Below are 27,217 nucleotides of genomic sequence, written 5' to 3' on the forward strand. Positions count from 1 at the left end.
CACCAAAAACATTTCATGTAAAAATGTAGCCAAGACTCACAAGTTCATAATGTTTTCACTGTTAAAAAGTTATGAGATCTCTAGTAGAGCCAAGCCCCTAGCTGAGCTTAGATTTGTGCTGGCCATGGGACCTATCCCAAGTCCAAAGTAATATAGCTCTTAAATGTTCTTGACTGTATCAAATTTATAACAATAAATAACAAATCCCTCTACTTACAAGCTCTGATTCTACAAACCCTACATCTTGGTAAAAAAAGGACGGCTTGGCCGTTTAATGTTCGTAAAACTATTACATGACATAACATATTTTAAGGCCTTAAGGAATAGTTTGATCGACAATTACTAATTTGTATTGTACTTCGTGATGGTCGCAGAAGCAATTCCGGGCTTAGATGTCATTTCAGATAAAAAATCCACGAACTGTAAACGGCCAAGCCGTACTTTTTTTACCAAGATATAGGGTTTGTAGAATCAGAGCTTGTAAGTAGAGTGATTTGTTATTTATTGTTATAAATTTGATACAGTCAAGAACATTTAAGAGCTATATTACTTTGGACTTGGGATAGGTCCCATGGCCAGCACAAATCTAAGCTCAGCTAGGGGCTTGGCTCTACTAGAGATCTCATAACTTTTTAACAGTGAAAACATTATGAACTTGTGAGTCTTGGCTACATTTTTACATGAAATGTTTTTGGTGGGATTTCATTTCTTTTTGGCAGGTGCCCTAGATTTTTTTGGATCTATTTTTTGTAGGTACATCATTTTCATGGCCCACTCCCTAATAAATCTGCCAAGGACATCTTATCCTGAAAATATCAGCATTCTAGCGACAGAATTTACAGATTTGCTTTTCTCATAAGAGGCGTAGAGGGGGGAAATTTCCAAAGTCTTAATTTTCCTGTTGTTTGTATGCAATTTATAGTCTACATACCAAATTTCAGTCTTCTAGGACTTCGGGAAGTGCCCTAGAATTACAGACTAGAAGTTTGACTGTCAATAAATCTGAAACTATAAAAGCTAGGCAATTGATACTTAGTGCGTTTAATGAATCTGCCAAGGACATCTTATCCTGAGAATATCAGCATTCTAGCGACAGAATTTACAGATTTGCTTTTCTCATAAGAGGCGTAGAGGGGGGGAATTTCCAAAGTCTTAATTTTCCTGTAGTTTGTATACAATTTCTAGTCTACATATCAAATTTCAGTCTTCTAGGACTTCGGGAAGTGCCCTAGAATTACAGACTAGAAGTTTGACTGTCAATAAATCTGAAACTATAAAAGCTAGACAATTGATACTCAGTGCGTTTAATAAGTCTGCCAAGGACATCTTATCCTGAAAATATCAGCCTTCTAGCGACAGAATTTACAGATTTGCTTTTCTCATAAGAGGCGTAGAGGGGGGGCATTTCCAAAGTCTTAATTTTCCTGTAGTTTGTATGCAATTTCTAGTCTACATACCAAATTTCAGTCTTCTAGGACTTCGGGAAGTACCTTAGAGGTTTTGAGTAGAGGTTTTGATGATCATCAGTGAGGGACGAAATCGGCGTATTTTAGGTATCAATAAATCTGTAACCATAAAAGCTAGATATTTGATATTTGGTATATTTGGTAAATTTGCTGAGGACACCTTATACTGAAAATTTCAGCTTTCTAGCGTCATCCAGACCGAAGTTATGACGGGTCGAAAATACGGCGAAACACTTCGAGAAAAAGGTACGTAGCGCCCCGGCCGCCGCGTTTGGCTCGTCTTGGCGGGGGCACTGCCGTGCCCCCTGATGCCATTTATTTAGTACCTATATTCCACACTCCTAACTTTTTTGGAGTTATGTACGTTATAAGCATTTATTATCACTTGTTGTAAGGCGGAATTTACATTACGAAATTACTGGCACGAAATTAGTTTCATGACATTAATTACATTATCAATTGGACATGTAAACGTCTAGTTTCTTGATGCATGCATTACGTTTACACGTGCAATTGATGATGAAATTAGGTGTCGTGAAATTACTTTCGTACGATGAACGACGAAGTTTGGTGCGATGGTGAGGGTATCTATGTCAGCACGTGCTCATAAACTTATCAACCTTTAATTTCACGGGCTGTAGATTTTTAGTACCAAGAAAACTTCTATCTAGGTAAGAACAGGACAACAGTATAATATATACTGACACATTATTATCAGCACCACAATATTTCATCTGGTGGGAGGCTTGGGCCGTGGCTAGTTACCACCCTACCGGCAAAGTAGGCCGCCAAGCGATTTAGCGTTCCGGTACGATTTCGCGTAGAAACCAAAGGAGTAAGAGTTTATTAAAACTGCCACACTCCTTCCAGGTTAGCCCGGTTCAATCTTAAACTGCATCATCACTTACTAGCAGGTGAGATCTAGGGCTAACTTGGATCTGAATAAAAAAAAGTCCATTGGCCTTTTTATGTGACAGCAACCAGTACTCAGTACCAGTCTCTCTTAGGAACGTCATTAATTAATCAAAATTTGCAGGAAGCTGCAAAAATAATGTGCTGGTTTGATGGATCAGACTTCAGAGAGGACCTCACAGATGTGATCGAACAACAGGAAGTGCGAATTCGAATCTCTGACGGACTCGGAAGTAAAGAATTGATGAGACGGCAGGACTCGGACACTTTCCAGCCGATGTTGAAACGGAGCAGCGGTTTGGAATCCAATTCTGAAAAGGAGAGGCTAGAAAAGTCTACGTGTAAAGAACTATGTATGCCACAGAATTTTTTTAAATTGTTTTTAGCTACGGCAAAGTTTTAATACTAAAAGTATTAATACTTAATTAATTTAGTCCAACGAGTGAGCTTTGAAACTTTATCGAGACTTTTATTTGAAAAAAATAAATTATTATGAAAACCAATAACTGGTTGTCATCAGGAAACTTAATTATTAAATTTCCAGATCTGTACATTTCAATTCTGGGAATTGTAGTTTTCAGACAGGAATATTAATATTGGATATCGAATTTACTAGGTTTTATATTTTAGTTTGTCACCGCGGAACTCGCCGAGCGCTGATATCTTGTGTAGCAGTGTTGTGTGCTGCAGCGGGCAGCGGTGCTGGTGCAGTCAACAGCTTTGCTGCTGCTGTTTTACAGCACTCAACTCACAGAGTACCAATACTTAACGATACTGCGTATAACTTCACCATTTACAATGGGTAAGTCATGAAAATATTAAAGCCAAATCACAGCAAATTGCTTCCTACAAAATCTTATTAAATCTTCCTCCAGCTATTTTCTGTAAATACCTACTAGCGGGTTTTTTCTCTTATCTTAAATGAACTAAGGGCAGGCACATGTCACGATATTTTTTTTTGGATTCATTGGTTTAATTTTTTATTTTTGATCAGATCATATTAATAAATTATTGCGTACCATTAATGTAAGACCATTGACCATAATCCTAAGTAACATGTTCCAAACTAAAAACCAAAAGAAAGCTTTTGTGGCATGTATCTATCTGCCCAAGAATTTTATTGATTACGTATCTTTAAACTTTTTCTCTTTTCCTACTTAGAACTCTTCCGCGTAATCTGTTTGAGGCATCAGAAGCTGGTTCCATGTTGTGTGGAACAGCTCTTGTACTCGGAGCAGCTGTAGCTACTTTTACTGTTGACAAAATTGGGAGAAAGGTAATTTTTTTTCTTTCTATTGAAGTTATCTGACGTAGTTTGGCTCGCACCATTCGGCTCTTTTGGTCCTCGACTGAGGAGACGTGCACTATTCTTGCATCGTGCAAAGCTTTTTAATGTTGTTTCTTACTCTAATTATTTAACTCCTTGTATTTTTTGATGAAATTTTCTAGAATCTCATTATTTTATATTGACCACATTCGTGAGTTACATCAATATCAATTTTATTAATTCACAATTTTTGGTCCTTTTCAGACTTTGCTAATCTGTTCATGTTCAGGAATTGCAATCGCGCTAACTATACTGGGGATATACTGCGACCCCCATCTACGTCTACAGTCTTGGTACGTGCACCGCTTGTGGCCAGGAAAAAAGTATAATTACAAAGATAAAAATGTCAGAGAAAGACTGGAAATCCAAAACAACTATACTGTATATAACAACACAATTTTTACTATCAATGACAGTGGAAAGCCATGGTACAGAGTTAGCGTAGAGCATAATTATACAGCAGACGGTGACTGGTCAGTGAAGTTTGAGGACAGTAAAGAGAAAGATGAGATAACAATATGGCTGCCAGTGTTAATACTTTCACTGGTACTCTTTTTGTACAATATAGGGTTGGGATCCGTGCCTTACGTGCTGATAACGGAACTATTTTCAGTAAATGTAAGTATAACACTTTTTCTTTCGACGTCGGTTTTTCAATATTATGTAAACTCAAAACTGGTACTTCACAGTTTGAGTCTCTCGCAATGCCCATTAAAATATTATACCTACTATAATTTGTCAGAAAAATTCTGATGAACCTAACATCAGAAACGTAGAAAAAGAAAATGAAATTAATAAATCCGGACATCTGAGAGCATCCAGAGGTCCTACTATACCCCTCCGTAAAGCAGTAATTGTTTTGACATTTTCACATAATGATTAGTAGATATTATAGGTATTAAAAGCTTACTTACTAGGTACTTTTACTAAAGCAGTAATAACAGGCTTGTAATAAAATTACTGTTCCATATTCTAATGCGGTTTTATAAATAGGTACTTGTTATCGTAAGATTACCTACTATAAATTTAAAAAGTTAAATAAAAATTTTCAGGTACGTAGCCTTGCTTCTGGTTTCCTGATTACTTGGATGTGGTTTAGCAATTTTCTTCTCCTGCGCTACTTTGGCACTATCGCCATTTCCCTTGGTCTCCACGCGACTTACTATATTTGTGCATGTATCACACTTTTGGGAGCCTTGTACATTTATTTTGTGATACCGGAAACTAAAGGCAAATGTGAGGATCAGATTGAAGAAGCTTTGAAAGGACCATGGCTGCTTATCAAAGGAAAAAGAAAAAATGAACGATGACAATCAAGTGCAGGAGTGTTCACACTCTCGGAAGGAAATTTTGTAGAGAATTGAAAATTTGATGGATAATTGAAAAGATGGAAAGTTTAAAAATATATTTTTATTTTAGTTGGGATTGTGCTTGATAAGATGTGTTGATTGGTTAAAACTAAAAGGAAATACTTAGTTTGAAAAACTAAAGGTTTCGGAGGAAAAAATAAAAAGGGAATTTTAATAAGACACGGTTGGAGATGTTTTGGGGATCATAAATTTTACCGAAGATGTATGGTTAGGTAGATAGATAAGGAGAGTAAGTAATATAATTTTTCAAAAAAGATGGAATTGATAGTAGATTTGCTAAAATAATGATATTTATTCTCAGTACAAGAGAGCTCTGTTTGATAGCACAAGGGAGACAAAGATAATATTATATCTAATTTAACTTTATCGTATTCAGATACCTAATAATTTATCTAATGAATTGTTGGTACCCCATCTACAGATAGAATGACAATCGCAGAATACTTCTTAAGACACATGGCGGAAGTATAATATAATTGCTTCCTACATCCAAGGGCGCAACTCTTCCAGCCTACTTGTATATGCCCAATTCAGTGTCATAAGCTGTCAGCTGAGCTGTTGTCATCCTATCAGCATATTTTGCACGGGGTATTAGCAAATAATAAATAATCTATCCTATATGTTTGTGCTGTATATTAGGATATTCGATGTTTAGTATAAGAACGCTCATCCTCATATTATTTGTATGTCTATTTAACAAAAAATGTGTCAATTAAAAATAAGATTTGAAGAACCAAATTATATCGATATATCATTAAAATTAAGGATTAAGGAGTGTTTGTGTTAAATTGTTATTTACGGAAATTGTTCATATCAGTGGGCAAGCGTATCGTCCAATTATGATTTTCATGTCAAAGTGTGTTTCCTATGCCGTTGGGCTACAGAAGCTTTTGAGGTGACCCACACCTGCGCACGCGCATCGACGGAAGACGGAATTCCATATTCTGTCAATATATAAACGAATATTGCGTAAATAGGCAACTCGGAATCAATGCCGCGTCGTAGGTAGGGTATATTATTGACTCAAGTTTTACGCGCTATGTACATTGCGGGTTTGAAAAAATACTAAATCACTAAAACTACAAGATAAGGCAAATGGTTATTGGCATTTGATTGTGTTTAAGTAGTAGTATAATATTAACGCTAAGTTTTTGCTAGCGTTCTGGTTACATGTTGCTCTTTTATACTTACAATTTATTCGCCCAAAAGCTTCTTTATCACAAATCCATAATGCCATAGGTACCTACATCTGCTGTTTCAAAGAAACATTTAAAGGTAAACGCGCATAATCTAACCCACTTTGCTGATACAAAATCAATGCGGGAAAAGTTATAAAACATTGAAAAGAGTATAAATCAATATGTTGTCTTTCATTGTATAAGAATAATTTCAATTCTTTCATGATTCCCATGATGGGTCATTGTCAACAACGCAACCCATGCCATTGTAGATAAGAGTATTTGTCGCCGTGGATATGGTTCCCACATCGATACTAAAGTGCCCGTTTACCTTTGGAAACAGTTATGCATGTGGTCAGACCTTACTGTTTGGTAAATCTCTTTCGCGAAACAGAAACATCATCGCCAGGATCCGATAGCTAAGTTAAATGTAGTAATTGCTGTTGTGATAATATATTGTTTATTAAGTACCTAATAAGATTAAAAACATTTTACTCAGAACACACAGACAGATGAGATTGGGGGTTGTTTTTAAAATTAATTATACTTGACATACAGTACAGATATCAAAGAGCAATGTTATGGAACGTAGGGGAGACCGGGTACACACAAACGTACTTAATGTTCGCTTTTTATTTGAATATGAATAGCGCGAAACAACCAACACGTCATGATTCGCGCTGTTCAGAAGACTAACTATGCCACACGATGCGTTCCAGGTGCGTTGCGGCACCGAACCGCTGTGGATTTGAGCATTGGGTGCCACAAAAGTATAGACAACAAAGCATGGCAGGGAGCTTCACTCTCAGGCTTCGCGCCGCGACTAGAACTCGAGTGAAGAGCGGACATTGTGCTGCTAGAGTTAAAGCAGAGTGAATTTAGTGTCTGGCTATTAACATTTTTTGGATTTGAATATAGCCAAATGAAACTTTCATTAAATGCTCTACAAAATAATGTAGATATAGGTAGGTACTATTACTTATTATATTTTGGAAATAATATTTAAAAAGCTTTTAAAAATAAATTGCTAAAGAATACCTATCTCAGTCGAGGACACACAAAAGTAAAAACTGTAGGTTGTTTAACACAGAATTTAGTCAGTCAGTTAGCTAACCCTCTGCAGCCGTTTGCGGGGTTTCAGCCAATTGGTAATGCTATAGGCTGTGTTACGATTACCTATTTTCGACCGCGGCGCAGATTGTGCCTGGTCTCCCCTACCTAAATAACTGGATCCTAAGGATATTTTTGCTATAAATATAGTTCAGATATAAAACAAAATATTTTGGAAATTGATGTCGTTTACGAAATAGTCAGAAATTTTAGTTTATGAAATAAATGATTTTATTGCAAATAATTGTGAGTTATTTATTGGACATATTCCCACGTCTTCGGTTCCTAATAATCTTTAATAAAATAAGCCACCTGATAAGGTATAAACAGGAAAAAAAATCCGTCATAAATGAAAATACTTATTTATTTAGATAATAAATAATTGATCCGTTTTCACATAACTTTAACACATTGTGAAACTAAACAACTTCAAACTTATATAACACGCCAATGACTTTTTTATAACTTACCGCGAGTTTCCATTGTTTAACAAGGTTTAATAAACAGTCTTAAGACACAGACACTTACCTATTTTAACATTATTAATGTAGTCCGCACAATAGGAGAATTCACTCGCGAGTGAGATCTCATTTTGTACATATTATTAGACGAATATAATACACATAAGATATGCAGAGCCTGACTATGTGACATACATATTTTTTTAATATTTTTTGTAACATCAATGTTCGTTAGTTCTAAAGCCGCACGACAGGTAACCACCTGTAAAGCTAAATACGGTTTGTTTCCAGTTTGACCGTCAATAAAAGCAAAATAAGTGCCAGCACTTAATTAGAATTGGCTATGGACGAAAATTTAACCTTTAATCGTAATAATAGAGGGCGAATATCTTACTGTGCAACTCACTTTGCTTTTAATTGCTGATTAAAATTTACCCGTAAACGTAACGTAATTTAAACCAGCTATTATTCGACTGGACCTTTGTATGGAGACAGATGTCTGCATTTAAACTGCAAGTCGACAGCAAAATTTCAGTTATTGTGCAGTTGTCACAAGTGCATTGCAATTGCTACCGACTGTAAAGGCATGCAGCCTCTTTTAAGACCGGCAGCTGCGAAGAAAGCACTTTGCAGCTGTCACTTAGAGAACACAATTTGAATTTGGAGCGATTCAAAATATCTTGCTGGCCTGGACGAACCCTGGGCAGCGCATTCAACCAATTCACTTCAGATCATCAAGACCGAAACGCCTCGGTCTAGCATCAAGCTCCGGCCCTCGTTTTTCTACCACAGTTTTAATTGTAACCAAGGCACATATTGTAAATACAGCCCAAGTAATACAAGTGATAATATGTAGCAGTATTTTTATTTATCAGTTATCTATCATACGCTGCATGGCTGCTACACGACTACCGCGTGCAGTCTGCGTCTAGTACGGGCACACAGTGTGAACTGCATGCCAATTGCACAATAAGTGCATCCCAATCCAAATGTAAATCGGCATTCTAGAAATTGCCTTGTCTGCAAAAAAAACAACTAAGTATACCTACTTATCTATAAAACAAAAAAGAAAAATGATACAAAATTCATATTCATTCAAGGAACATAAAAACATACAAAAAATTAGGGGTCATTAAATAAAAAATTGCTATTCGTTAGGTACTTAGAAATTGAGCATGACGAAACATCGTAAAACGTGGAGTCCAAAAAATGATTGCAAAAACTAGATTGAACATTTCCGCCCTCGGGAACAAAAACAATAATAATATTAGGTTATGCTTAATCCTAAGTCTTAGATACCGGGAATGCAAATGTGTGCGAAAGTTAAATTTAGAATCACAATATAGGTAGTGTTCGGCTACCAAGCCCCTGGAATGGACCCTGGTGTACGCCAACAGGCAGGTGCTTTGGTAATTAGAATGCTTTAAAATATAAAAAAAATCTCCAGTTTTTTCGTACGCACGTGAACACTGACGTTGCGTCACAAATAGATACGACCATAAAATCGCCAGTATCCCTAGTTCACTCTGATATCACTCTATGACTCGTGTAGGTAGCTGTAGGTAAAACTAAAACTTAAATTCTAGATTTGTCATGTTCGACCTTCCACGGTACTAGTACTATCCACTCGTAATTTGCAAGAAGGTAGGTATATTTTTATTTATTTCCTTTAAAAATTAGTAACTTAAAATAAGTCGAAAACTTTGATAGTGATACTTAGTAGGTACAAAAACAGGTATACAATTTAGAGTTTGAGCTGATACTTTATAGTAGGTACTTATTAGGTACCTATGTAAAATGATCTCCATCCTAACAAATAAATAGATAACATGTTACAAATCACAGATTAAATATTTTTTTTACAATTTAATGACGCCTTGAATCAGATCGTCATAAAGTTTCTGAGTCAATGGTACATAGGATCCCGTTTTCTGGTCTAAAAAGAACATTGGGTCTTTATGGGCGTTTACATTGAACCCTTGTTCCACTAGCTCCTTCTTCTTCAGCTTGAATGTGGCAGTAATGGGAGTTTCTAGGAGAAGTCTTATAAATAAGGGCCTGGCATATGCTGCTAAGGAAGTTTTAAGGCCTTTCGCCAAAGCTTCTAGGTCTAATTTTCTTTCAGGGTCCATTATGGCTGCCATTCCAGCTTTGCCTTCGGTGTTGGGGATCTGAAAATTAATATCTCATCAGCTTCTAGAGTGGTGTGCCGTGTGGCGTAGTTGCAATAGTGCATCAGTAAGTAAATGGTTCTAGCTAGGCAAGGATGACCTACGAGTAAGTCTGTAATTGAGTGGGTGGTAGAATTTTGGTGGGAGGTGGCAAAATTGCTAAACGGTTAACAAAACAGTTTGTTTTCGTCATTATCACTAAGATCTGATAAAATCGTAAACATAAAATTCGGAAATCATATATTTAGTCGAGTCGTAGGTACCAGTAAGGAAAGATTTGGGATTTGATTATTACTTCTTCTTCTTCTTTGTCGTGTCACTCTTGACAGAGCGGTCGTGGTCATCATGAAGCAACGTCTTTGAGGGCAGATGTTACACGCCTCACGAGCATTCGCCACTTCTCCCTGCTGGCTGACAGCCTGGTACACTCGTGCAAGGGACCGCCCACAGCAGATTTAATTTGGTCGGTCCATCGCATGGGCGACCTTCCTCGCCCTCTGGTGCCCTCCACCTTGCCCTGCACGACAAGACGCTCTATGGAGTTACTCTCACGCCGGGAGACGTGTCCAAAGAATTTCAATATGCGACTCTGTACTAGCGCTGAAAGCCGTTGTTTAATTCCGAGTTCTTGGAGTATAGAGACGTTGGTGCGAAATTCGGTCCATGAGACTCCTAGCATCCGCCTCCAGCACCACATCTCCAGAGCATCAATCTTCTTCTTTTCGGTCAGTCGCAAAGTCCACGTCTCTGCAGCGTATAAAAATATGGGGAAAATAAGTGTTCGAACGAGCCGGATCTTCGTGGCTTTTGTTATATTCCTGTTCTTCCATATTTTCTTCAGCTTATCCATCGCAGTTCTTGCTATCGCCATACGTCGCTTCACTTCTTCTACGCAACCTCCATTGTTCGAAATTAAGGCTCCAAGATATACGTAGGATTGGACGACCTCGCAGTTCGCGATCTGAGTGACTTCGGGCGAATTATTGTTGGCACGGTCTACAATCATCATCTTCGTCTTGCTGCGGTTAATCTTTAATCCGAACTCTAGGCTCACGCGCTCCATTTTGAGAAGTAGTTCTTCCATATGACAAGCACTGGTCGCAAATAAGGTGGTATCGTCAGCGTAGCGCAGATTGGATATCTTGTAGCCTCCAATAGCAACACCGTCCGTCCAGTCTTCCAGAGTAATACGCATTATGAGTTCGGTGTAAGCATTGAACAAGAGTGGTGATATTATACATCCTTGGCGAACGCCTGCGCTGGGGTGGAAGTCTTTTGACAAAACGTCATCCGTCCGCACAGATGCAGTTCCATCTTCGTAAAGGCGTCTGAGAAGATGAACTAAGTGCTGCGGTGTACCCATGTCCAGTAAAACATTCCACAGCTTGGGCCATCTTACAGAGTCAAACGCCTTCGAGAAATCAACAAAGCAGATATATGTCGGCTTGTTGAACTCTCGTGCCTTCTCTATAATTTGACGAACAATGAGGATCTGCTCACGGGTACCCTTTCCTTTAACAAAACCAGCTTGTTCTGGTGCTATCTCTTTGGACAGAAAGGTCTTCAGTCGCTCATTCAGAATGTGTAGCAGGATTTTGCTAGCGTGAGATATAAGTGCTATAAGGCGGTAGTTGCTACACTTCTTGGTTGAACCCTTTTTGTGTAAAGGAATGAAAACTGTATGAGTCCAATCTGTTGGCCATGTTCCCAAATGCCATATCTTGTTACAGATGGTGTGGAAGATATTGACACCTATATCACCTAAAGCTCTTAGCGTTTCAATAGGGATTGCATCTCTACCGGTAGCTTTCCCATTTTTGAGATGCATAATGGCGGCTTTGACTTCAGATTTGAGTATGTCTGGCTCTAGGTTTTCATATCCGGGTTCTGTATTGCGAAAGTTCTCCGACTCGTTGTCCTGGAACAGGGACTGGCAATAACTTTTCCAAACTTCAGTAATGCGATCGAGCTCAGTAACCACTATGCCATCACTGTTTTCAATGGCCCAGGTCTTTGAAGTGAGAGATTTTGTGATGGATCGAATTTTATGGTATAAATCCCTGGACTCATGTCTGTTAGCGTGAGCATCGATTTCTTCGCAGATTTTGGAAAGGTAGGCGTTGTGATCCCGCCTGCATCCTGCTTGTATTTGCGCTGAGAGTTTGTTCAAGTCACTGACCGCTGTCCCTGCTGCTTTTAATGCGCGTCTCCTTTCAACTAATTCCAGCGTGCTATCTGTCATCCAATGTTGCCGTTTGTGTGGTATACGGGGTAATCCAGAGGCCGCAACAGACTCTGTGATTAGCTTCTTGGCTCGTTCCCACAACATGTCAGGTGTATCTTCGGCGAAGTTTGCATCAGCCCATTCCACCCAGTTTTGTTTTGCTGCAGCGTAAAACTTTGAGCTATCCTTTACTTCAATTCTCCTCTGTTTTCCGAGACTACGAGCCGCTCTCAGTTTTAGTTTAAACTTCGAGATCAATAGTTGGTGGTCTGATCCGCAGTCTGCTCCGGGTAGAGTATGAGCATTTCTGAAAGATGTTTTCCATCGCGATCTTACCAAGATGTAGTCTATTTGATTGCGATATCTACCATCTGGCGATGTCCAGGTATACAGCCTACGTGGATGGTGCTGAAATAGGCTATTAACTATCACCAGGTCATTTTCAGTTGCAAACTGTATAAGGCGTTCACCTCTTTCATTTCGTGCTCCAAGTCCAAATCTGCCCACACATTGGCTAAGCTGGTTAGAGTTTACTCCAATTTTAGCATTAAAGTCACCCAGTATTACTAGAGTTTCTCTTTGAGGGACTTTTGTGATGGTGGTCTCCAGTTCCGTGTAGAACCTCTCTATAATGTCGTCACTGGCAGTACTGGTGGGGGCATATATTTGCACAATGGTCAGGTTTACTGGGGATGCTTTAAGCTTGACGCTGATAATCCGGTCACTTACTGCTTCGAAGCCGATAACACAGTTCCTCTGGCGTGCGGGTATTAAGAGAGCGACTCCGTTCTGGCTGCTGGTGTCATTGCCAGAAAAGTATACGGCGTGGGAGTCAGTGAGGAAATATCCGTTGCCTCTCCAGTGGGTTTCACTGAGTCCACAGATGTTCAGGCCGCATCTGGTAATCTCCGTTTCCAAGATGTTAAGATTTTTTAATTGATTATTACATATTAATTTATTACTCTTAACCAACTCTCAAACGAACCTCAGTAATGTAGGACGTTCACAGTCAAGTTAAGAATCTACGCACTACTGAATTCTTTTTTTTAATAGAAGTTGGGATAAAGACAAAGATTTTGTCTCTCTAAATGTTCTTAGTAAGTAGACGATAAACTAGTAAATAAGTAGGTAGGTACTAGGGCAATAGAAATAGGTAGGTATAGCTACTTACAGCGACACCGTAAACAATTGTGTCTTTAAGTCCAGCTAAATTGCTGATCACTCCTTCAACCTCTGCAGTAGATACGTTTTCACCACGCCATCTGCAGACCAAATCGAAATATTATAACGTAACCATCACACCATGCAATGAATAACGTTTACACGTGCAATGTGAAACTAATTTCGCAATCTTAATTCCGCTTAACCGCTTCAAAATAAATATGTGTGTATGTGTGTGAAATGCAAGAACTACAGAGTTTATTTTATCAATCACATACCTAAAAGTATCTCCTGTTCTGTCCCTAAAGTAGAAGTATCCGTAATGATCCATTACAAGTATATCCCCAGTGTTAAAGTAGCAATCACCCTGCACTCTCACATCTCGTACCATTTTCTTATCTGAAGCAGTCTTGTCTGCATAGCCGGCAAATGTTAAAATGGCCTTTTTGGCGTCGATCTTACCCAGAAGGAGACCTGAAAATGTTTTAAATATTTACTGTTATTCCAAGATAAAGAGTAAATAAAGTCTCTAAGTTCGTCTATAACATTTAAAACTTTACATGGATTTTTGTTTTCACCATCATTTAAGATCAAAGGTTTACACGTATAAATGTACAATATAGGTATATACACAATTGCTCTATTTTCCTACTCAAAGTATTCCTACTAAAGTAAATTAATAATTTCTAAGGGGCAAGCGACGGGTCTGCCCGGGAAATTCAAATTTTATTTGGTTTTTCGCAATTTGTAAACTAATACGACAAAGTTGGCTTAGGGCATTCTAGTTGCGACAATGGCAGTATCATTTCCACGTGTAAAATCTTTACTTGATAGGGTCCAGTTTAAGAAATTAGCTTTAGTATCGACTAATTTGTGAGTTACAGTCGATACTAGAGCTAATTTCGACCCTTTCAAGTAAAGATTTTTATATAAATAGGTTTTTTATATAAATAAAATTTGAATTTTGCGGGCAGACCCGTCGCATCCACCTTAGTGCATAGTTTTTACTCTAGATATACTTAGATATAGAATAGGTACACCGCTGCGAAGATAGCTAACTAATATCTACCTGAGCTTCTTTAGAAAATGGGTAGTTCTTTACAGGCAGGATTTTTAAATTCTCTTACCTGGTTCAAACGGACCGCACCACATGCATCTTCCATTTTCATCCCGATAAATTTCACCCGTTATTTCGTTGCATCTTTTAAAAAAGTAAAACATTTATCAATTGAAATCAGTTATGAAAATCAGTTTAATGTATTATGTAGGTATTGATTTGATACTTACTTGACTAAGCATAGAGGGTATATAGAAGCTACTAGCCGGCTAAGAAAACCGATGGCGCCAACTTTGTTATCCAAGTTTACTGAAAAAAAAAACATTATTACACAATCACAACGCGTATTATTTATTTATACATACGAAAGTGGGTTTGTTTGTTGGTTTGTCCTTCAATCACATCGTAACGGAGCAATGGATCGGCGTGATTTTTTGCATCGATATGCCAGGAGAATAACATAGCCTGTACTTTTTCAAGTGTTTAATAAAGCAGTTAGTCACTACTGTAGTATCTCGAATACACTAGTGACTAACTACTACGGGGTTAAGCCCGCGCTGCGACCACGCCTCAGCGGCTTATCAACTTATACCAAAAGTGGTTGACTTACCCAAGTTACTGTTTCCCTCAGTAGCTCCATAGAATTCCAAAACTCTCTTTATATTGAACCGCTCTACGAACTCCTCCCAAATCTGAGGCCTCAAGCCATTACCAATAATGATCCTTACTTTATGCGCTCTGTCGTATGGACCGGGAGGAACTGCTAGTAAGTAACGACAGATTTCGCCTATGTATTGCGTTGCCTGGTAAAAAAATTGGTTGTCTGTAAAGTCGGTTTACTGACGATAGTTGAACGTGACAACAAAGGCCGATTGTGCTTCTTTGTCGCTCGTTCCGCGCTCTCGCTTGCACTTCAAGCCTTACATGGAACGCCTCAGAGCGAGGTAACGCCGCATGAGTCATGTTTTTTCGTGCGTGCAGCCGGCTCTATCGAATTATAAGACGTTGTCACGTCAAAAAATGAAGTTAATAAAATTTTAGAAAGCGAGTTAGCTAGTTAGATTACCCGTTAATTTATCGTAATTTTATAAGTTTAAAGAAAGCGAGTGATTACCCGTTAATTTATTGTGATTTTATAAGTTTAAAGTACACAATAATTCAACAATTTCACATATCGTTTAGTTAAGTTGGTTACATGATAGAGCCGATTGTCAAATATGTAGATGAAAATGGATGCTCTACGCGTGACGCCAGCGCATGTAGTTGAAAAATGCACATGCAGGTCTGCGAGAAAGAAAGCGAGATGTTCCTATTGTTCCGTTATTCATACAATTTATAAAATCAATCACGAACAGTTTACAACTTTGATGCTATTTTTACATTTTTTTTTGTATGGTTGGTCGAATACCATCAAAGTTATCGGACGGAGTACTTAAAAGAAGAGCCGATAAATCGTAGCCCACCTTATGATAAAATACTTACGAGACAGGAATACCTAATTGCCTACTAAAACATATCCTGCTATAAAAATTGTTGGAAAGCCAACATGTAGATAAGTAATATTATTATTATCAGTCTAGTGACAGTCGTTATCGAGCGTTGAGCCGTTCATCGTGGTATTATTGTGGTTTATATATTTTTTAATTTATTGGTATTTGTTTATATTCACCAAAATATCAGTTGCACAGATTACCGGAATAAAAGGATTGCTTGTAACTAAGTGCAATTATCATGATTTATTAGGCTTATCTGTTAGGCGTCTATACCTACATGGCATAAGGTATTGGTACCGTAATCGGAATATCTAATACTAAAACCATTCTATGACTAAAACCTAATTTTCCATTCAACACGATTCCCTGATTGATCTGGATTACTACAACATAACTACAATGTAGTTAAATTGAGGAGCTTGCGATCAAGAATTTTACAGGTGGAGAAAAAACAATGAAAGCTGCTGAAACCTGCTGTTACCACGTTTTGATCGAAATCTTATACTTTGTGCTCCATTTTAGCACAGTTTTAGGCCATTTTGCTTGGAAATGGCCGAATAAAAGTTTTTTCTTTACACCGTTTTGTTTGCTAGCTCCTCAATTTATTTCGCCGAAATGTGCAATGTAAAAATATTATTGGAATGTTTATTAAATTGGTGTGGAATTTGTCCATAACGAAATAGAAAGAGCCTATACTATGTGAAGTTTTGTGATAGAAAAAGGATAATTACCGTACATCCATGCTTTGCCACATCGCTCCAATAATTGCTTGCTGAAAATTTCTTTCTCAGCACAACAGTCAGGCCAAGGATTAGACACTGTCCTGCACCTAAGACACCGCCGGCTGTATGATGAAGTGGCAGGGGATCGTATAATATGTCTGAGGACGTAAGTCGACCTGTGGTGTGTACTCCAAGAGGTATAAGAAGGTACCTGTGATGTAATGGACTTTGTTAGAGATTCCAGGCAGGGGTTTGGAATTTTATAATTTCTAAATTTCTGGTCTTGTCTGGTGGGAGGCTACGGCCGTGGTTAGTTACCATCCTACTAGCAAAGCCGTGCCGCCAAATGATTTAGCGTTCCGGTACGATGCCGTGTAGAAACCAAAGGAGTATGGGTTTAATGAAAATTGCTATACCCCTTCTAGGTTAGTCCGCTTCCATCTTAGACTGCATCATCACTTACCACCAGATGAGATTGCAGTCAAGGGCAGTGGGAGAGTTTTTAAAGTAGAATAGAATACCATTTTTTTTATAGAACATAATAGAATACAATATATTTTTATTCAAATAAACTTTTATACACTTTCACAAGTGCTTTTCAATCGTCAAAATAATTTACCAAAGTAAGAAGACTAGGCACAGCAAGAAGTTTGGATTATTGTCAAAGTCATAAAAGAAGTAAATAATAGACATACCTACCTTATGTTAGTAATGATAGCCGCCTTAGGAAACCCAGTGGTTCCACTAGTGTAAATGTAAAGCAGAGTATCCCTTGTACCAGCAGGTTGGACATCGGCGAATCTTTCGCTGGACATTTCGTCAAGTTCTGTCGCTAGAGGGATCGTGTCTTGCAGAATTGGAGCTGACTCCCTCTCCGGTGAATTGAATTGGAACAGAGGAATATCTGGTATCTCACTTTGGATTGACTTTATGACTGTAAAATAATTTTTTATGTAAAAACAACTAGGTACAAGTACAACTGATCTTCGGGAATACTATAGGTACCTAATGGTTTAAATTTATAGGCAGGTATAAAGGAATAATATTATGTAATGGTAAATATTGCTAAGTAACCAATGCATATTATGTGGCGCTCACGTAATTTTACCATTATCTATATAGATTATAGATTTTCAAATTATAATTGGATGTTATCTAAAAACGCAAACATTAGGTACTGTGTTGTTGTATGTTGTGGCGCGTTATATATTTATCCATACTAATATTATTATCAATGCATGTGTGTCTGCTTTTCTATCCATCCGTCCGTCTGCCTCTCCACCCATCTCCTGTCTGTCTGTCGGCTTAACCATTTTGGACGAAAGGTACAGAGATAATATCCCAGAAATGGGCATAGAATTTTTATACCGGAAAATCAAAAGACATGCACAAATAACGCATCTTTGGGATTCTTACCGTCTGTCATCTCATCTCCAAACACCACCGCCTTGCAACCAGCTATCCTCAAGCAATGTATCAACTGAGGACCACGTAAGTATGTGCTCACGAGCGCTGTGGTCACCCGTAACTTGGCCAATCCAAGCCAAATGAAGACGTACTCTGGTTGGGTTTCCATAAATAAAGCAATCACTTCACCACTTTTAAAGCCTTGTCGTTTGAAATATCGGGCTATGCGATTACTAAATTCATCACCCTGCAAAGTTAAAACTGACTAAGGAAATACCTAGATAATTATCAATCCATTTTTGCCTAATTTTAGCAAAAGGTCTAAAAAGATTGTTATGTGTGTTGTGATGCAAGTTGCAACTGAAAACGATCGCATTCGTATCTGTTACAATATGAAAACGTGCAGAGTCATTTATTTATGTTTATTTAAACAACTTTATTGATGACAAAGAATAAAATACAGGATCATTTACAAACAAAGGGCAACCTTATCACTATAGTGATCTCTTCCAGGCATCATTCATCATTTATTATACCTCTTAGAAAATGTATGTTAGTAAGTAGGTACATAATCATTTATATTTATCTAACTAACCTGTACCTTTGTTACCAGTGCGCGAACTAGTGTGTCGTAAGATGTGATCATTAAATTAAATTATTGACATCAAGTTAAAAACACAAACGAGTTGCAGCTTGCAGTTTGATTTTTTTCTTCGGTATTGATCTGTCTTGTATGTAGTATTGCAATAGAGCTCATTGATCGTTGCGCTCTGCCACGCAGAAGTTCAAAGTGCGCTTGAATCGATCGATTGTCGTATGATCGCGACAGATTACGTTGCTCAACAGCATAATGCGTATGCTCATTAATGCGTATGCAGCTTAAGAATCAAAAGCCCAAATAATAGCTCTAAATAGTGTCTGAATGCACAAAATATCAAAACTAAGCAGTTATAGTACCTATACCCACCTCACGGAATGTCAAAGCTCTATCTCCCATAACAAATGCTTTCTTATTAGGTGCTTTCTTCCAAACTTTTTCCCATCTGCTGACGACTGTTGTTCCCGTCTTATCCCACAGCGATATTGTGAACATTGTGATTAAAAGGACGCGCAGGCCGCTGTAGACGAATAGTTTTCCATATAGCAGATATTAATAAAATAAATATAGTATAATGTACTTAAATATATTTTTTAACCCCCGACCCAAAAAGAGGGGTGTTATAAGTTTGACGTGTGTATCTGTGTATCTGTGTATCTGTGTATCTGTCTGTGGCATCGTAGCGCTTAAACGAATGAACCGATTTTAATTTAGTTTTTTTTGTTTGAAAGGTGGCTTGATCGAGAGTGTTCTTAGCTATAATCCAAAAAAATTGGTTCAGCCGTTTAAGAGTTATCAGCTCTTTTCTAGTTTTCTTGTAGAAAAGAAGGTTACATAACCGTTAGGTTCATAATATTATGTCAATTGACAAATGTCAAGCTGTCAAGATGGACGTTGCCTAGATATACATAATTATTTATTTGAAAATGATTTGTCGGGGGTGTTGAAATTTTTTAATTTACACTTGTTAATTTAACTAAGTTACAATATTGTATGTAACCAGTGTAGTGTATTTTGATCCATGTCCGCCACTTTTGGCAAAGCGGGTCAGATTATGCCCGTTTACCTTTGGCTAGTCAATTGGAAATGGTTTTGGACTTTGAACAGGTCCCACAGTTCATAAAGGTGTTGTAAAGAAATTGTCAATTTTTCCATCGCGTCGCCGGACGTCGAAGATTACTCTATTGAGTGAGGTGTCCGATTGGACCTTGGCCTTTTACGAGCGCTTGCTGATTGAGAAGGGGATCCAGAGCCATTGTAGTGCAAATTACATGATAGGATTAGGAAGAAAACTGTGTTCAACTCCGGAACCTAATAGGTAAAGCATAACGCAGATCTACTTGAACATTACGTACCTAAGTACGTTTGTATTTTTGAATTAAATGTAAATTAACCCTTGTTTTCAAACGTACTGATATTATATTGACATGACGAATCGATGATACAACCTAAGATGGAACACACCTTCCTAAAATATTCCTATTTTCAAAGGCCCTACCTATTTTTGTCATTCAGAATACTGCACGTCAACTTTTATATGACCTCAAGATTCTAAGACATTAATATAATAAGATGCTAAGAGACGTTAAGACCTGGTCAAGAAAAAAGCTGATTTTACTGAGAAGAACTGCGAGAAACTCAGCAGTTAAAAGATAGCTAGTTTGAAGGAAATTTGAAGGTGCCTATGAGGAAAATACCTAAAAAAACGCACATTTGGGTGACATTATGTTTCCTTACATTTGCGTAGATAAATAACAATAAATGCCGGATGTATCATAATGCTAGAGTACAATGGACCATAAGAGGCGTTCAAAATGCCTGTAATTGAATGATTGCATTTGTGTTATGTAACATCAGCTGACAGTATGTAAACTTCTAGATTCTTTTAGATTTCTGTAAATTTTTTGACATTATTGTACCTATTTAATGTGAAACGAATTTCAGGTCTACATGCATGTTATTAATACACAACCATAATTTTCTCCAATTTTTCCTGTTGATAAAAAGATTAGGTAGAACATGAAAATAAATAATGATCAATATAATGAACTTTGGTGAACTCCAACTTTTGCTCAGATAAGCTTCTAAAGCAGAGTACCTATAATAATTTTGAAATGATTCTTTTGCCTTTTGGTGAATAACATCTCCCATTGTCATTTGAAATAATGACCTATCCACCATAATATTTAAATTAATATTTATCATGGAAAAGATCAATATACTTACGCATTTCCTTAGAAATTCAGAAGATAAGTACGTGACTAGTTTCAAAAAATAAGGACATGAACGTACTCTTAAGTAGGTAGGTATATTTTTTAGAGTTGCATTTGAAAAATTATTAAATAGGTAAGTAATATTATTCGCACGCAAAGTCTACAAACATTGATGGAATTTGTTCGAAATCGTTTGTCCATCTTGTGCGTAGAATATAAATAACTTTGCACATAAAACAAAAAAAAAACATACAATTGCTGCACTTTAAGCAAATTGCAAACCAAATCTGCAAACTAATGAGAAACAATGACGGAATACCTACGGATTGATGAAACGGGAAAGGCACCTAATATGTATATTGTTTGAACTCGCAAATGGCAAGTAGACCAGAAAAATATTCATGGAGCAGAACAAACTACATCATATTATTGACAGGAACATAATTATTGGTTGAGACAAACAACTGCACTGGAAGGCAAACAACACGTCTATTTGTGAATCGTAATATGAATTAAATAAATGAATGAAAGTATTGATTTATTTCGGGCAATAAACGTTCATACACTAACCTAACGAATTTACAGACATGACCCCATTCATAGCCTTCGCAGTTCACACGCAATACTTTCGTTGGACTACCCCAATAAGTGCGTCACTAAGTTGAAAGAAATGTACTTAATAAGAACTTGCGCCTAATGTATTTAAGGGGCATGAGACGGGTCTGCCTGCGAAATTCAAATTTAATTTGGTTATAGTAGGCTTATGGCGCTTAAATTGGGCCAATGGCAGTATCATCCTCACAGTTTAATGTAAAAATCTTTACTGGAAACCTGTGGAGATGGTACTGCCATTGTCGGAATTAGAATGCCATAAGCCTACTTTGTCGTATTAATTTAAAATTGCGAAAATCAAAATTTAAATTTGAATTTCGCGGGCAGACCCCGTCTCTTGGACCTTAAGTATATACTTGTTAGACATTCTGTACTTACGTCATGTCCCTCCAGAAAGTTTTCTTCCAAATGTACACCCATTGATATCTATCTCCGGTCATCAAATAAATGCTCAATATGATGATCAAAGTTATTAGAACTGGAAAATATCGTAGGATCCATATCAAGAGAATGCATACGCCGGCAATGGATGTTAGAATAACACCCTTTTGCCGCTCCGCCTCTTCAAAGCGAACTTCGGGCTTTTCTGTCATCCTGGGGATTTCACTTGGCTGCCATTGAGAAAATCTGTAGGAAAATTATTAAACATGTTTAGATGTATTTTTAGGTTTCCGTACCTCAAAAGGAAAAACGGAACCCTTATAGGATCACTTTGTTGTCTGTCTGTCTGTTTGTCTGTCTGTCTGACCGTCCGTCCGTCCGTCAAGAAAACCTATAGGGTGCTTCCCGTTGATCTAGAATCATGTAATTTGGCACGTAGGTGGGTCTTATAGCACAAGTAAAGGAATAAATCCGAAAACTATGAATTTGTGGTTACATAATTTAAAAAAAAATTAATGTATTTCAATTTTCAAAATAAGATAACTATACTAAGTGGGGTATCATATGAAAGGGCTTTACCTGTACATTCCAAAACAGATTTTTATTTATTTTTATGCATAACAGTTTTTGATTTATCGTGCAAAATGTCGGAAAAATTTCCCGAGTACGAGTGCCAAGTGCGAGTCAGACTCGCGCACCCTCGGTGCGCGAGTCTGACTCGCACTTGGCCGGTTTTTTGTGTGTTAAGTTACATCACTGGCAAAGTTGTTTTCACAATTTGCATGGGCGTGGAAAAAAGATCTAGCACAATTGGTGATCGATGTGCACACGCACTCAAGTGGTGAGGGTGAAATTGCTTTTGGTGGCGTGTGACCAATTAGACCAATTATGCGGAATACCTACCTATACAGGGTATTTTTTAAAATATTAGGTATATTTTCGCCTTATTGACCGCTCCCAAAATAACCCTGTACTTATAGATAAGTACCGACCTATCTACTAAGTACCTACTATACCTACGTAGGTAATAGGTATGAATTAGGCATATCCACTTAATTAAAATATCGAATATCGTTTATATATGTGGATAAAATAAAGTTTCTTAGTACACAGAGATCATTGTAGTTTCTATTGAAATAGAAAACGCGATGTTGTGGTTTAGAAGTTGTATGTTATAACCACAAACTACTGTCACAGTGTGGTGATAGCCTAGTGGTTAAGACGTCGGGCTCTTATACAGGGAGTCCGCGGTTCGATTCCGGGCACGCACTTCTAACTTTTCGGAGTTAACTAGGCAGGTGTAGGTTTGTGTACTATGTGCGTTATCAATTAAATATCACTTGCTTTAACAGTGAACGAAGACATCGTGTTCCTGAGCGCTCTCCATTATGATCTCAAAAGTGTGTGAATTTGTTAATTCCGCACTTGGCTAGCATAGGTAGCAACATGGTAGCTAGATAAATTAGCCTAAAACCTCATTCTGAAAAGAGTCCCGTGATCAGTAGTGGGCCGGCAATGAGTTGATTATAACGATGAATATGATAGCTTTCACATTAAAAAAAATAGTATTTTTTTAAAAAGAATATTAGCCATGCTAATCATGACTCATACTCCCCTTTCCCCTCCAATTAAGCGTAAAGCTTGTGCCAGGAGTGCGACGGGTGCAGTTTGAACGGTTTGAACTACCGACCTTTCGGAATTCAGTCCACTCCTCAACCGTTGAGCTATCGAGGCTAATTATGTAGATAATGTATTAGGAAGTTTCTCGTTTTCAGGAAGTTTTCCGAAGTGTGACTGTGTTTGCCAGTTCACTGAACTGGTATTGGTAAAAATAAATATTAGGTAGTTAAGTGCCTACCTCATTTCAAGATTTTTTACTTTCTTCATATTAATTTATTAAGTAAGGTATGTAATAGGTAGGTAGACAAAAAAAATGAACTGGTCAACTTAAAATACCTACATGGGTAAGCCTAGGTAGATAAGGGCCATAAAATTTAACTTATTTATTAGTTTTGTAGACGTAGGATCGACAGGTAAGTCTTAGTAGTGTAATATTTAATATACTTACTCAAATAATACTTTTTATTCACTATTTCTTGTATTATATTATATTCCATAGTAATAATTATTAACCTAGGACCATAGACTTATACCTAATCTAGGACAAATAATATTATGTACCTTCCTAATGACATAAGTGCGGAGATCGATAATTTCATTCCCAGGTGCCTACCTTCTGTAGGTCTAAGGTAGGTAGGTAGGTACATATCATATTTCAGTTTATTTATTTAGGTATTTCCTGTCTCAGGCGTACGCTATCGTAGGTACTGTCACACTGTTGACCCAGTTCATTCACAACTCATTGTGACTTGTGAGACTATACTAACTAGATTATTTTACATTTGTATTAAAAAATTACAAACACGACCTAGGTAAGCACGTTCTAAAACTTATGATGTTATTAAGTTTCGTTATGAAAGATTACCTACCCACTTAACCCACTTATAGATCGCCACTAATATTCCTTTATATTATAACAAAAATTATACTTACAGTTTATGTTAAACTGGCTTATAAGTAACTTAATAAAACAGTAAGCTCAAAATCGTCTGTTATTGATACAACTAGCACTGTGGACACATTAGCCGCTACTGGCCGTCCCGTCTAGAGTTCATTCATACAGTAGTGATGTAAAAAGTTACTTTATCGAATATCGATAGAAGCAAATAATAATTATTATGATGTCGGATTTTGGTAAAGTGGCTTCGTTTGGGGTGGCGTGTAAGGCCGTGGAGTAGCAACTGTTTCAGTGTTTCTATTCTATCATAATTATTATTAATTTTTCCTAATGTGAAATTGCAAATCCTATCAGATCCTGGTCATATTATTTAGGTACTGATATTTTTATCTCTTATTTTATTAAGCTAGGTTGATATATACAAACTTAGGTAGGTACCTATATTTAATCAATAAATAATATCAGGTAAGTATATTTTAAAAATGATAAAGTAACCTTACATTATAAAATAAACAATAATTACGCTAAAATAGATTTAAAATGATTTTGGTGCGGAACATTTTTGGTTTTTCTTTTTTCACGTCATAGTATTTTTAAATTGTGAAAGACAACCCTATTTGTGGCATCCGTTATGAAATATGTTATCTTTTGATATTAGATAATACCGACGCGTTATCAGACAAATATAGATACCTACCTAAAGCCAAGTAAATTAAAAATAGATTAAGGTATGTTTTGATGAAAAATTACATAATGAGCTTCTGGAATCAAAAAGTAGGTACCTATCCCAGAAAATAATCGCTCAAACACAATTATAATTGTTATATCCCCTGCTATAACAGTGAAGGAAATCATTGTGAGGAAACCTGCATGCTCTACGATTTGTGAAGTCTGCCAATTCACACATCCACCACACTGTCCACATACCTACTTAATTAATATTGCAGTGTATAGAAAATAAAACAACACAACATCGATATTAATATTATATTTATTTGACAATCATATTGTGTATGTATATGCGGCGAAGCTGAATCGACTGGTGAAGTGCCTATGGGCGATATCCACATAGATATAGATCGGTTCACCTGGTCTACGAAAAAAATTAAAGGTTACGTTAGGTTAGTGACATCAACAGTCACTTTTGACATTCGTGCTCGCTACAATACTAAGAATTACTTAGATATCGATTATAATGTCAGTTATGTATTTTGTGGCCATAGTACCTACAGGCCTACTAATACAAGTACACTGGTGCTGCGATTGTTGACCTGTTTTTGAATCAACTGAACTATCGTCATTTTCTTGATAGCAACAGTGAATGTCATGTGAGCGTACTCAGAACTAAATGTTAGTGACGAGACATCCATAGATAATACACTAATACCGGCTAGAGACATCTGTCAACATAGTGTCAACACACATACAGTGGTACTTGTATGGTATCAAATGTGATATAAAGTGTCAAGTTTAATTCCCGGCACGCTCGGTGGAGCGCTTTAAATCGGCACAAAAAATAACTGTCATTTTGTACGCCACACCTTTTCCAATGTGATTGACCATTTCAATGATTACGGCTTACAACTAAGGCTTACAGTTACAAAATGACTACAGAACAGTGGTATATAAAAAAGAAAAAAAGAAGTTTAAAATAAAAGTTACCAAAAAAATCACTATAAAATATAATTTTAAAAACTAGGCTTACTTATTAATTCATGTTGACATAACAGTAATAAAATACGATTTTAAAAACTAGGTTTAGTTATTAATTTATGTTGACATAACAGTTAACAATTATAGCGAATAAAACAGGGAAATTGGCCTACGAACCACATACAAACAATATAACAGTCTTGAACAGCGCGGTAAGAAATAAACTGTCTGTAGAATAGTTAATGGCCGTTATAATAATAGTGTGGTGCAGTAACATAAACAAACCTAAAAATTCTGTTATCGAATTATCATCGGTACATCACTCATTCTAGCTTATCGGCCACGCTCTCTGCCGGTTTTTTAACGGCGCCTGAGCATGTCACTGAACATCTCACACAATGCCAGGCCAATTTACACTTTAATAATCATAACAAAAAGTACAATTTCTGATGTAGCTTTCTACAGGTTTCTCATCTTAAAATGTGTATGTTTTCGTGCATTGCAATTGGATATCATAACAATATGTAACAGAGTTTATTTTACATAATTAGTAGATTATGGAGATACGTTGGCATACATGCCGTACATGCATAAGCCGTATTACATCTTGTTAAGGTGTAGTTTTGAAAGTTAATAATATTAATTATCTCATTGGAAAGCATTATTGGATTCCTTAAATAAAATAGATAGGAGATATAAAAATAAAATGAGACGCGATAACTTGTCTTTTACTTAGCTTAGTAACTTTTTAGTTAGTAAGTAGCTTAGTTTTCCTTAACTAATATTACCTAGTCAAACTCAATGGGTAGATAAATGTTCTAAGAAATATATCTGTGTCTATGTTTTGCCAGGTTTACATAAAATTATTCAGTTTCTAAGTTACAAGGGCTCAAGGATTTACATAAGTACAATTTTTTGAACCCGGTAACTAGATATTTTTACGAAGCTTTAGCGCGCTTCGAATAAACTCCTCTTAAGTATAAATTGTCTACCATAATACTATACTTATTATACTTAGTCAAGGCCAGGAACAGGTACAACTCATGACAGTAGCAACGGCAATCAACTTAACCAACGTGAAAAAGAAAGCAGGCGCGGATCCAACCCTCAAAAAAAATTTTTGTCGGCACAGCCAACCGAAAATCTACCAAGTGTGACTCGGAGTATGAACTCACACCATTCC

General features: G+C 37.0%; 2 protein-coding genes across 2 annotated transcripts in view; one reads left to right on the forward strand and one right to left on the reverse strand.

Annotated features, from left to right (window-relative positions):
• The window catches only part of LOC123865139 (facilitated trehalose transporter Tret1-2 homolog), a 42,520-nt gene extending 34,912 nt beyond the window's left edge, over positions 1-7,608 (forward strand). The window contains exons 6-10 of the mRNA XM_045905984.1: positions 2,503-2,731; positions 3,009-3,180; positions 3,540-3,654; positions 3,910-4,323; positions 4,758-7,608. Coding sequence (XP_045761940.1) covers positions 2,503-2,731; positions 3,009-3,180; positions 3,540-3,654; positions 3,910-4,323; positions 4,758-5,015 — 1,188 coding nt within the window. The 3' untranslated portion in view covers positions 5,016-7,608. The remainder of the gene's footprint in view (positions 1-2,502; positions 2,732-3,008; positions 3,181-3,539; positions 3,655-3,909; positions 4,324-4,757) is intronic.
• A 1,177-nt stretch (positions 7,609-8,785) lies between these two features.
• LOC123865763 (long-chain fatty acid transport protein 1-like) lies at positions 8,786-24,546 on the reverse strand. Its single transcript, XM_045906984.1, has 12 exons — positions 24,417-24,546; positions 21,861-22,109; positions 19,027-19,177; positions 18,069-18,306; positions 17,352-17,586; positions 16,662-16,863; positions 15,048-15,240; positions 14,668-14,746; positions 14,508-14,581; positions 13,659-13,854; positions 13,391-13,481; positions 8,786-9,995 (listed from the first exon to the last, which is right to left on the reverse strand). The coding sequence occupies exons 2-12, from the start codon at positions 22,073-22,075 to the stop codon at positions 9,684-9,686; spliced, it is 1,986 nt and encodes a 661-aa protein (XP_045762940.1). The 5' UTR covers positions 22,076-22,109; positions 24,417-24,546; the 3' UTR covers positions 8,786-9,683.
• Positions 24,547-27,217: the final 2,671 nt, after the last annotated feature.

This window comes from Maniola jurtina, chromosome 5 (assembly GCF_905333055.1).
Source record: "Maniola jurtina chromosome 5, ilManJurt1.1, whole genome shotgun sequence".
NCBI lineage: Eukaryota > Metazoa > Arthropoda > Insecta > Lepidoptera > Nymphalidae > Maniola > Maniola jurtina.

Excerpts from the sequence above, each read along its gene's own strand:
- LOC123865763 (XM_045906984.1), bottom strand. The coding sequence starts at position 22,075 with ATGACAGAAAAGCCCGAAGTTCGCTTTGAAGAGGCGGAGCGGCAAAAG. Across the intron at positions 18,307-19,026 it reads GAGCTTTGACATTCCGTGAG|GGTGATGAATTTAGTAATCG; the intron begins GTGGGTATAGGT and ends TTAACTTTGCAG. Across the intron at positions 9,996-13,390 it reads CAATTGTTTACGGTGTCGCT|ATCCCCAACACCGAAGGCAA; the intron begins GTAAGTAGCTAT and ends ATTAATTTTCAG.